This window comes from Carassius carassius, chromosome 11 (assembly GCF_963082965.1).
Source record: "Carassius carassius chromosome 11, fCarCar2.1, whole genome shotgun sequence".
In the NCBI taxonomy this organism is placed as follows: domain Eukaryota; kingdom Metazoa; phylum Chordata; class Actinopteri; order Cypriniformes; family Cyprinidae; genus Carassius; species Carassius carassius.
Window position 1 is genome coordinate 1,025,012 of NC_081765.1, and position 12,896 is coordinate 1,037,907.

Genomic DNA, 12,896 nt, shown 5'->3' on the forward strand with positions numbered 1-12,896 from the left:
TTAGTTTATAATGTTTAATTTATTAAGAAATGAGGACAATCCCAGATGGACCTGCTCACACTCTGTACAAAGCCTGCAGAAGTGGCATGCCCAGTTTTATGATTAAAAGCTATGGTATGGTAGGAGTCCCCAGTGGCTAGATATCTGAAATGGCAATGTAAGAACCAAATGGTTATTTTTGGCATAGAGAATAATAATTAATAATAACTAATAATTTCTGTACAGTGTTGAGAATTAGATAGATAGATAGATAGATAGATAGATAGATAGATAGATAGATAGATAGATAGATAGATAGATAGATAGATAGATAGATAGATAGATAGATCCGAAGGGAAAAACAGCGCTGCTGTGCAGTGGATATAGTCTCCCTGTAATTTGTCTCCATCTTTGTGATGCTGGGTCCTACCAGGCTCAGGAGGTCTTAAGATGGCTGGGTATTAAGCCTAAAATACACTTTAAACAAGCACCATCTAGCTTCAGCTTCCGCTGAGTTCATTCCCTACATTCCTTCACTACTTTTTACCCACAATCCTCTCTGATTTCGAATGTACAACCAATGCACACTCACTGAAGCACTATTTCCCATAATCCAATGCAGAGAGGACAGACGAGCTGGAACAGAGAGCTGGAGCAAGACAGTTTTTGAGAGATGCTTTCTTATTTCTGCTTTAACAGTTATTTCATGGATTATTAATATTTAAAAATATATTAATTATGTGTAATATGTTTATTTTTGTTGCCAGTATTTTAATAGTATTCAATTATTAGGAACATAAGCAGCCATCTTTGAAACCACACAGAGATAGCCTAATTACAATATAAGGTCAATGTGAGTGTTGTTGTTATTAACATTATTTTCTAAAATAATATAAATGTTCATATATGAAGAAGAAGTTTCTGCGACTGCTCCAGCTTTGACATGCAGTGTATACGTCAGAGTGCTAATTCGTGCACTTTATTTTGTTCACTCCTTTCTGATATTGTGCACTCACTGCCATACACTACATAGGGAACAGTGAACGAGTGCGCGATTTCAGACACAGCTCCTGAATCTGTATTCACGCTGCTGCTGACCAGTTAATATACTCTGTAGACGCTTCATGTCTTCATCACTGTATCTGTATTACAAACATTCAAATAATCACAGAAATAGCAAGATAACAGTTTATAGTCTGGATATAATAAGGTATATCACCTTTTGAAAGCGTCTTGATGCTTCAAATGATTGTATCCATTACAACGTAACACTTGTTAAAATAAGATTTGTTCCAAAAAAGACAAGTTTAACATGAGCAACTCACTGAATATAAGGGCGAAACTAAAGAAAGAGCGAGTTCTAGTAAGCAGTTATCACTGTAAAGCTGAACTTTCAACACAACTTTGTGAAAGTAAGTTGGAAAAAATACCAAAGGTTTTAAAAAAGACCATGTTGTTAATGAGTTTGTGAGCATTCACAATGAACAGTTTTTAGTTAAACATTTTCTGTAGTAATGATCTGACAGGCCTGCAGTGAATCTGTGAGTGACTAGAACTGACTGCATGTGTGCATGTCTGTCAAATGGACAGAGAGAGGGGGTCTTATTACTGTTCGTCATCTACCATCTGTTTAAAACACTCAGAGTGACACAGATACACATGTACACATACAAGTGTTAGTTCCTCAGCTCAAACCAGTCTGCTTATTAATGAGTTAAGACTAACTTGCTGTAGGACAGCAACTCACTGGAGACATTGGATTATAGGAAACATCATAAGGCAAAACATCATTAACAGGTATGAACAGTATATTTATTATAGTTTAGCTCACATGATTCACTTCTATTGATAGAAATAGAAACTGTGTGTGTGTGTACTTGATATTCCATATATGAGGACCAGTTGTCTCCACAAGTATAGTAATACCAGTAAATGTTCACCTTATGGGTCCCCATGAGGAAAACAGCGTATAAATCATATATGAATGAAGTGATTTTAAAATCTAAAAATGACAGTAGCTTTGTGTGAGGGGTTGGTTTATGTGTAAGGTTAGGAGAAGGGATAGAAACTACAGTACAGTATAAAGTACATATATATATTATACAGTATGTGTATGTGTGTGTGTCTATGAGAGAGGGAGACAGATTAAATGGTTAAGCTGATGCAAATATTTAATGTTTCTTTATGTAATGATACAGAAACTTCTGCAATCTGCTGTACTTGAAATAAATTTAATATGAATATATGTTGTATATATGTTGTAATAACAACACAGTTCAACAATTTGTACAAAAAAATGGTACTTTGTCAAAATTAAGCTAGACTTTATTAACATCAGATACACATTGCCAAATCTGCACAGCAGGATTTTCAATGAATCTATATTTGTCTTCAGTCGCTTATTAACTGTATGATTGGTTTAACTTTACTTTGATTTCCCTGATAAACTTGGGGTGACAACATTGCTATAAACAAAAAGAAAAAAATATAAGGGGAAAATGTGTTAAAATTTTAAGAGGAACTTAAAATGATAAAGTTTCATGCAAATCACACTTAAATTTAAATGTAAATGTTTTATGGCAACATAAAAAAAGGCACAAAGTGCTAATTTGCATAATTTCAATGTTAAACTAGCCTGTACCCTGAACTCTGGTGATGTGTCCATGTCGAGCAATTCACAAACTAACCTTTAACAGCTCGCCCTTTTACAGCAGATTTTCAACAACTGACAGTCACGACCTAAATAAGAATTTTATTTACAATAATCAATACTACAAGTTGCTTTAATGTCCTCCTTTTTCACACCATCCCTCACACACACACACACACACACACACACTCAAACTCAGAGGATCTCCTGATATTTGGACTCAACAATCGACTTGTACAAGTGCTTCTGCATTCTGCTTATTATGGCATTTTAGGCCGTAAAACTTACCCTTATACGGTAATTTTACAATTTAGTTAAATATAAGATAATATGATAAGAGGTTCATGATTCAAATATGAACAATGAAATTACATAGTATTACAGAAAATTGTGCTGCTATTTTGTATAAAAACATGCAATGAGCAAAATGCTTTTATCATTTCTCATCAGAATAAAGGTCTCTAATAAACAAAATGAATGCTCAACAGACCACAAGCAATTAAACCTAAATAACAGACTGAAAATATTTAGGAATGTTACATATTAGCAATGTAACCTAATGAAACATTCAGCAGCCAGTTGACTTTTTACAAATTACAGTATCAGTCTTTAAAGAGGTCTTCAGAAGTGCTTCGGTTCATCTGATGCATATCTAATATAACCTAAAGCAGCGCCGGTGACCTGCTGTGTTTAGGTGTAACCCGGGGTGGTCAATCCTGCTCCTGGAGGGCCACTGCTCCTTCATTTCACCAAACCACCCCGAACAAGCTAATAACAGTGTTCAGATTGACTTTTGAATTACAGGCAGGTGTTTAATTAAAGAGTAAGTTCACCCCAGAATGTTTCATTTGGATTCAGACACCAACAATAATGAGTCTGGGTTCAGTGAGAGAGACATTAACAGATATACTCATGCTAGACTTTTAATTTCATAGACTTCAGTTGTGGCTGGATTTAACAGTTTAGTGAGAGTTGCCTCATGAAGCTGGAGGAAGTGTTTAAAATGGAGGCACAAATGATTTGTATACTTTATAAGGTACTAGGTTCCTATTCTCAAACAGAAAAAAGCAAACATAATTATGAGACAGCCCTCTGATAATTATTCATAGGAAATAAAGCTGCATGTTTGCACTGCAGAGGTGCACAGAAGCTGCATCTGAAGACACATTTATATGTATTTACATTACGATTACGATTCATGTTTTAAATTTAACATTTTGAATATAGAAATGTGAAATGATACATGAATCATTGATTCAACCAGTTCACTCAAATCAGCTGATTCATTAATGAATGGCCAAAGCTCTTCAACCACAAAGCTGACTTGTTACTATGAACATGAATATGTAAGTTTATAAGATAGTATGTAAAACATATGCTGGAGTACTAACAGAAACCAATATATGTGTAAAAAAAACTATATTTCTGAAGCATACATTAATGAAAAGATGATTTATACTTGAATAAACACTATTTAGTTAGTTACTTAGTAAAAGTGTAACCCCTTTAATTCAAGGATCTTAAACACTTCTCCTGGAGAGCTACAGTCCTGCAGACTTCAGTTCCAACCTGCTTCAACACAGCTGTCGGTAATTACCAAGCAACTCTGAACACCTTTATTGCCTTGTTCCCATGTGTGTGATTGGGTTTGGACATGAAATCTGCAGGACAGTAGCTCTCCAGAAGCAGGGTTGGAGATCTGGATGAACACCAGATCAGTTTACATGTCATGGTTGTGCAGGTGCTGAATTCTCCTGACTGACTGTAGGCTGAAGAAGCTGTATTTATGGCTCAATATGACCAGTGAGTGTCTCCACAGATTATATTGTATATCTAGAACATTATGTAAGTGCACAACTATCCAAATGCTGATTGTGTTTCAGACTCGAGGATAAAGATTCTCTGGATATTCATGATAATCCTCCTGCTCCAGACAATGTTGTAAAGGAGGACGACAACACTGTGCGTATGTCAGTCTCTCTCCTTGTGTTGGTATCATGTACACAAAGCTCACTTTCTGTCCTCCTTAGGTTTATTTTGTGTATGATGAAGAGGTTGAGGAAGAAGAGGCCCCTCCTCCTCCAACCCCTGAGCCTGTAATTCAGATCAATGACAGGCCACACAAATTTAAGGACCACTACTGCAAGAAACCCAAGTTTTGTGACGTCTGTGCACGAATGATTGTCCGTAAGTTCAGATTTCACACTAACATAAAATCAATAAAATCTAAACACTCCCCAACAGCAAGAAGCAGTTTAATGTGTGGTTGTGTGTCTTCCCTATAGAGAATATTTTTTGTACTGAATTTTCTGCTGACACTGTAGTCAGTAAACCCTCAGTATAGCTTTAAAGACCTGTGCATTAACATGATTACATTAAGGCCTTTTCACACTGCTTTGGTTCCAGAACTAAATGTAAAGTCCTAAAGTACTGGTATGATTTTGCGCTCTGGTAACTATTTCCCAGTACCATTTAAAAGGTTGCATTCGCACCGACCATGTGTACTAGGAAGTGACGTAAGCCAGTCAACAGCGACGTCATTTGTGCACAGCTTTTAACAATGGAAACAAAGAAGAACAACATTAACAACAGGAGGATGGAGGACACTGTGATCGGAGCTGTGTTTTTTGTGTCTCGCGGGTTTCACAATAAGGGACATGGAATGTTGACGTACACGTAACGTGATTAAAAGAAGGCAAAAGGAGGACTAAGGATCTCCAATGACAAGTGGCAGTGCTACATTTGCTGCAAGTGCCTGCACTTCTGCGTCAGTCCATCTATCACTATTCATGATACTTGTGACATAAGTTGACACAATGTTTACAGTATGTTACATGGCGTTTAAATCATGGTAGGTGAGGGCGTTTTCAAACGCATCTGGCCAATCATGGGTAGTACCAGTTGTGCTGGTTAGACCCTGGAGATAATTTGGTTCCTGAAAAAGGCAGTCCAGTACTAAAATTGCACCTAGTACTGTCAGGACCACTACTGTGATTGATTTAGAATTATCATACAGTTTGGATTGGCAGTATCCATGCAGTAATTTTATATAATAACTGATTTCTTTTCTACTTTCAGTCAATAATAAATTTGCCTTGCGCTGTAAAAACTGCAAGACCAACATTCACCACTCGTGCCAATCATATGTGCAGTTCCAGAGATGCTTTGGCAAAATAGTGAGACAACATTCTATATGCATTCTATTATAATATATCATATGATGACAGTACAGTCACAGTCAGTTTCATTGTTTTTATTAATATCTTCCTTGTCAGCCTCCTGGATTTAGACGGGCATACAGCTCTCCTCTCTATGATCAAGAAATCAATAACCCTGGTGAGTATGATGTATTTAGCATGCATATTAGTAGCATATTAGCTTTTCATTAGTACTTAAAGAACACATTAAATGCATGACCATATTTCATACCCCTTAATCTGACCCCATACCTAAATTTAACAACTACCTTACTAAATATTAATAAGTAGTAAATTTTTTGATGCAAGGTCACAGTTAATATTGAGAAGTGGGTCTTAAACTAAAGTGTGGTGATCAAGTATATTTTATGCCAATGTATACGGCATATTTTCATGTGTAGTTCTGGTTTCTGCTCAGATTTCCCTTTGTTACTTCTGATTGTGTGCACCTGTTTCTTGTTAGTCTTTTTACTCTGAGTGTATATATTGCACTTGTGTTTCCTATGTTCCTTGTGAGGTCTTGTTCATGGCTGTTGTGTATGCTGAGCCTAGTTCTGATTAAATAATGTCTAAATTTTACAATGTTTGAAGATTTTTGAAGAATAAAATGCTGTTAAAAAGACTGAATGATAAAACATGTAAAAAGCAAACTGAATACAATAAAATACTTGAAAAATTGAAACTGCATGTGCATAGGTCAGCAGAACCGCAGTGACCCAGTGTTTGAAACACTGAGAGTGGGTGTGATCATGGCCAATAAAGAGAGGAAGAAAGGCTCCGAGGACAAAAAGAACGTAAGTGATCACGTTCTGCTGTCAGGAATTATCGGACATGTTTTTGAGCTCATACTATTATGATGAATATCATGTACATTAATCTTTTCTAAGTTGTTGATGATGATGATGGAGGAGGAGGAAGCTCAACAACCGAAGGAGGTTGAAGAGGCTGGTGAAGGCAAGTTACAGCAGACGTTACTCATTGTTTGTTCTCTTTGTGGCAAAATTCCACAGGTGAAATTCAGTCATCTCATTAGGAAACCATAAGATTGGGTGTTTCAAGTGAGGGGTGTGTGAGGTGAAAAATGTCCCCATGCAGATTTCTCATCGAGTATTTTTACTTTAGCTTGAAAATTACTCTCTCCTCTTCTCTAGTGTCTGCAAACCAGTAAACCAATCAAATCTACTTTAACTCTGCCAAATTTCCTCCAGAATTACTGAAAAATATATTTGATGCCAGTGTTAGAATGGGCCATGACTGATGGTTTAGAGAGGACACAATTGGCTTCTTCTCTGTCCTCATCTTGACACCTCTTGATGGAAATCCAAGGAGAAGGCAAGCAACCAGAAAGGTGTGAAAGGAGAAAACAATAATCTAAAATGGATTTTTAATCCTCAATCAGGGTCTACATCATCCAGTCCAAGTGTCATTTTTCAATGCATGGGAGATGATCCCAAGCAGCTTTGAAAGCATAACTGTGAGGTTAAAGTCAGGCTTCAGTCAGTCCTCCAGTGAACTCCACAGATTCTAAATCCATCATAGACATACCATTCAGCTCTTTGTGTTCAAGCCTATAGGAAAACACAGAATCTGTTTCAGGGGTGTGAAACAGGGACCTTCAAGTGAACTCAGCATGAGAGTCTGGAGAGCTTGATGCCCACATGCTCATCTTTCAGCACTGCTTTTGTAGAGTGTTGCTAACAAAAGTGCACAGAAGCATTTCTAAGTTTGCAGTGTGGGCAATCAGATCCCCCCAATGCAGCCCTGGTGCAACAAACTTCCAAACAGGCAACATATATGCTTGAGCATATCGTCACAGACTCTTCCAGTTAGTCACAGAAATAATGGGCTGAGACAATCTGGGCACTGAAGAATCTGACATGATGATGTAAAGCCTGCGCTCAGTAGGCTATGATGGCATTTACTTATGGGCATTGTGTACCTTTGAACTGTACCAGAAAACTGTTGTGATTCTGTAGGACTTCAGAGCATGTGACCACCGATGTGTTCTCATTGTGCCATCAACAAGTATGTGTACGAAAGAGAACCCTCCGCCTATTGAGCCAATATATATAATCACAGGCTTAACTGCTTATTGATCTCTTTCACCTAACAATGTGATGGTGGCCTGTTAATTCGGGTATTTTGAGAGGAAGAAATAAGATAGTTTGCATTTTAATCAAAATTATACTGGCTTTTTATATTCATTAATTCCAAAAATATATTTTGAATGGGCACACTTTATCCTTTAGGAAAGCAAGATGGAGACAAGAAAGACAAAACTGCAGCAGATGACAAGGTAAAAGGCTTTTGCACTAGTCTTCATGCTGTGGCAAATCAACAAACGTTTGCATTTAAAAGTTGCATGGACTGGTCTGTCAACTTCATGCAGCCTTTATAAACTTTCTTGTTCCAACCCTGATTGTGTCCATAATATTGAATATTATTATTTCATAATGAGTTTAAGTGTGTGTGTGTGATACAGTTTGTCATGTTATTTTTACGCTTGTTGTAACTTGGGTAGTTTTTGGCTGTGAGTAGTGGAACTTGCTAAGCCTCATATCATCACTATCACCTACTGTTCATAGTGACGAGTCGAGGGTTTAAACATACCCCTAAACACAGCACTTCAGTGCTGAACTCGTCCTACAGCATGTGCTGTGGGTATCAAAGGTACCACAAAATGTGTGGTTTGCTGTGGAGATATGTGCTATTTAAGACTTCTGCCTAGTAGGTGATGAAGTGTTTGAGTGTAAAAATCTAGAGACCACAAGTCTGGGCAGAAAGAACATTTTGGTACTCATTACCATCTGCAGCACTGCTCAAAAAATAAAAATTGCTCAAAAATTTGTTCCGTGTATCATCAGCCTTAGATAGCCTACATGGTTAAGAAGCAGAACTACTTAAAACATGAAATCAACAGTTAAGTAGTTACGTAACGTGTTAACATGTTTTAACGTTGCAACTGCATCTGAATCTGGTGCTGGCTGTAACAGGCAAATAAACTCCTCTAACTGACTGTTGATGTTTGCAGAACAAGAAGCAGCAGCAGACATTCAGTCAGTCTCACTATTATATGGCTTTGTATCGCTTTAAAGCCATCGAGAAAGATGACCTGGACTTCCAGTGAGTCTGTTCACATATTTCTTAACATTTCAGTTTAGCCATAGCACTCATGCATAGTCATAAGCATCATACGTTATATATTTGTGTCACTTGTGAATGTGGTCAGGTGTACTAAGTGTGTATGTGTGTGTTTGTGTTTCAGTCCAGGAGATCGCATCACAGTGCTGGATGACTCCAATGAGGAGTGGTGGAGGGTGAGTTCCTCCTGCTGCAATACTACACTGTAAAAAATTACTGTGATTTTAACGGTAAAAAACTGTAAAAATGCTATAGTAGTATAGTAGTAATTTCCTGTAAAATTTCCTGGGAAAAAACGTAACCTGACGTTCCCAGAATTCTCTGCGTTGCATTTCAAATTTTGTTTGAATTTGATGTTTTTTCTTTGAAATAACGGAATAACTTATCTGTTATGTTAATTAGGGTTGTATGTTACATATAATGTTGTTAAATTAATGTTTATTGCAAATTTCAGTTTAATGAGTCTCACCATGATGGTGTTTAGTGCTTGTGTGAATCACACTGTGCACCATATATATAGCACCTGCTGTTGGTGGATAACAGTGTATTACAAAGATACACAACAGATTTCAGTACTTCAATAAGTTGGTATATTAATATTATATCAGTTAAATTACAGTATTAACGGTTAATACGGTATGTTATCATATTTTTTACGGTATAAAACTGTTAAACCTAAAACGGTGTTACCGTATTTTTTACAGTATAATTCTGGCAACCACAGCTGCCGGTTTTTTACCATATATTTTACGGAATATTTTTTACATGGTAGAAGAAAACGTAAAGTGTTCTTTCTTTCATACATTTATTAGCAACGGGATGACTGGGAGAGATCTCAACAGAAGTCTCCTCGCCACAAAGGATTACAATATTTATCAATGACACATGCAGAGCTGAAATATCATTGGTTCATTTCATTGTGTCACACAAATACAATAGAGAGGATAAAACGATGTTTTGCAGCTTCCAAGCAAACAGGAAAGAGGGTAGAAAAGAATACAAGGATGAGATAATGGTTGTAATCCATATTCTGGTTGGCTTGAGATTTTCTGATATAAAGTTGGATTTTTAACACACATCTGATCATATAATCAGGGGTGCACATAAGTGGTCCGCAGGTCCGCTAGCGCGACCAAAATAAAGGTGCGTTATATAAATATGTTCTGACAGGGCATTTGCGTACCGACATGGTTGACAGTTGTTAATACACAATTACCATTTTAGATCACAAACTGTACTATATAAGTTTTATTTTCAACCTGAAAGCATAAATCTAGGCTATCCCATGCCGTTTTGAAAGCACAATGCAAAACTGTGACATTCATCCACTGATGCTCTTTAATCTGACTTGCCGGCAACCTGCCAAAATAAAAGCCTGCTGATTTTAAGTTTGAATATGATGAAAACGCTTTTATTTATTTATTTTTAGACGTTTTTATCCAAAGCAACTTAAAATTGGGGAATACATAAAGCGATTCTTCTTAAAGAGGCAAACAAAGAAAGTAGTAGTAAATATTATCATTTTATTTTTAAGTTTACTATAAAATACATTTATTTGTATTTAAAACTAGGACTGCCTTTTATTTTTAATAATATTATCACACACTATTATTTAGTTTATTTACTATTATTTTGTTTAAAAAAAAATGAAATCAATAAAGTGCAATAATATTATAACTATTATTAATTCATTTTTTATAATTATATTTAATGGGTCACACTATATGCAGTGTGAGGACCAAACCAAATCTCCAGGTTCTCTTATGAGAACCAGGCTGAAAAAATTATGTGCACCCCTACATATAATGCATGTATAAAATTACCATATATTAGGTTTTCATGCTAAAAACATGCACCTCCTGTGATAATGATATCACATTGATTTCTTGCATGTTTCCCATCACATGCAACAGTACGCATTGCATTTTAGAAATTAAATGTCCAGCAAATGGCGCCAAAATGATTATGACTAAGCAAGAAGGCCAGGCATACAGAAATGCTTCTGAACAGGTGTATGCGTGCATCAATTATATGAATGCTGGATGAGCTTGCCAGATCTTAGATATATTACATTAATGCTTTAACTGGCCTATTCACTTTTGGCAACGAGTTTAAAATGATACCTTGGGATTCTCATCATTGAATCATTGAAGGGCTTGCTGTGGGTCACTCGGAGAGTGAGCAGGGTGAAACACAGAGAAGCACAGCTTATATACGTGTTTGTGATGAGGACTGATAGGACTGAATGATTAGGCTCCATGTAAAGGAAATGATTTTTGCACACAAGGTGAATATTGTGCTTTATGTTATATGGTCAGAATAGTGCAGAATAAAGCAAAAGGGAGATTAATAGGTCATTTAGTTTACAATTATTAAATAGTTGCTAAAAATATAATAATAACTTATTCTTAAAGTGTTTACACCTAAAACTGAGACTGAACAGAGAATAGAGGAAAATACACTGTACCTTCAAAGTAAACACACTAGACCAGATATGCTTTCATCTGTGTGTGTGTGTGTGTGTGTGTGTGTGTGTTCTAGGGTAAGATTGGGGAGAAGACAGGATACTTGCCCATGAATTACATCATCAGGGTGCGAGCCGGTGAGAGGGTGTATAAAGTGACACGCTCCTTTGTTGGAAACAGAGAGATGGGCCAGATTACCCTGAAGAAAGATCAGGTCAGTGTGTGTCTCTGTGACTAAAGAGAGATGAGCTTTTGTTCACCTTCTCATTTATTTTTGAGAAGGTGAACACATTTTTTTCTACCATTTTCTGTACAATACTTTAACTGTAAATTTAAATATGGAAATCTTAACATCGGAGTTCTTTCAAGTTGTTTCATGCGATTCTGTTCAAAATGTGGCAAAAATAGCAGGAAATGCCCAGGAGGAAGGCTGAAACATTCTAGGCTTAAAATATATAATAGCATAATGTAATACACACTAACTGTACTGTAAGACTGTTATCATCTTCTCATTAGTGCAGATAATTAATGTTTGTACCTGAGTAAATGTGAAGGAGCAAATCAAAATGTATTCAGAGGCAGTTTATTGGCTGATTACTGATTGATTGTTCAGATCTCAGCATGTATAACTGTGTCCTGTAGATTGTGGTGAAGAAAGGAGAGGAGGTGAATGGATATCTGAAGGTCAGCACTGGCCGCAAACTGGGCTTCTTCCCTGCCGACCTGCTACATGAGCTCTGAACGAAGATTTAATCCTGAAGAAAACAAGTAAAGCAGAAGAATGGACGGAGAAAGAGGAACAAATAGACAAGACATGACAAGAAAGACAACATTATCTGACCTCACTGTCACTTTGGCAGAAATACGAATGTGTGTGCTTGTACACAGGGTCTAAAGTTAATACTCACCAAGCACTATTTATGAATACAAAAGATCTTTACTCAGAAAGTCAAAATAAAGTTGCTCACCCATTGAGGAACATAATACATTAATTTACACTGCAAGAATGTTAGTCTTATCCCAACTGAGCTACAATCACTGATCTGAATTGTGGCGATACTTACATTGATCACAGTAAGCAAGCAAAAACAAATCATGGAGTCTGGCTAATCTCAGATGTCAGTGGTTTTCAACCCTGTTCCTGGAGCTCAACAGCTAAAATTGTACATTTCTACTTAAAACAGAGTTGAAAACTACTGTCATAGGTTATGTGATTAAATGACCCAACACAATGATCTGCTTCTGTTGCTCCTTCTGATGAATATTCTTGACAGTTTTAGTAATTTCTTTGAGGGCAATCTCAATGCTCACCATACAATGACCTTCACGAGAATTGTGAGCTTGTCGGAACAGCTGGGGCAACAGACTTCCCTGCATTAGCATTAGTTCCTCTAAACAAAGTGAGTCAATCATGAAATGCTTTATGGAGATGTGAAAGAACTTGAGTGCTGAGCCCTGCTGAAC

At 36.7% G+C, this 12,896-nt stretch overlaps 1 protein-coding gene across 1 annotated transcript; it reads left to right on the top strand.

The window, feature by feature from the left end:
• The first annotated feature begins 1,658 nt into the window (after positions 1-1,658).
• Positions 1,659-12,360, top strand: stac3 (SH3 and cysteine rich domain 3). Its single transcript, XM_059561115.1, has 13 exons — positions 1,659-1,776; positions 4,371-4,432; positions 4,513-4,591; positions 4,660-4,816; positions 5,708-5,805; positions 5,905-5,965; positions 6,523-6,620; positions 6,714-6,780; positions 8,076-8,122; positions 8,858-8,949; positions 9,092-9,143; positions 11,509-11,646; positions 12,075-12,360. The coding sequence occupies exons 2-13, from the start codon at positions 4,416-4,418 to the stop codon at positions 12,171-12,173; spliced, it is 1,005 nt and encodes a 334-aa protein (XP_059417098.1). The 5' UTR covers positions 1,659-1,776; positions 4,371-4,415; the 3' UTR covers positions 12,174-12,360.
• The last annotated feature ends 536 nt before the right edge of the window (positions 12,361-12,896 follow it).

Bases quoted from the DNA above. Each gene is read 5' to 3' on its own strand.
- stac3 (XM_059561115.1), top strand. The intron at 4,817-5,707 runs GTAAGTTCAGAT...TTCTACTTTCAG, and splicing joins CTGTGCACGAATGATTGTCC to TCAATAATAAATTTGCCTTG. The intron at 5,806-5,904 runs GTGAGACAACAT...CTTCCTTGTCAG, and splicing joins AGAGATGCTTTGGCAAAATA to CCTCCTGGATTTAGACGGGC.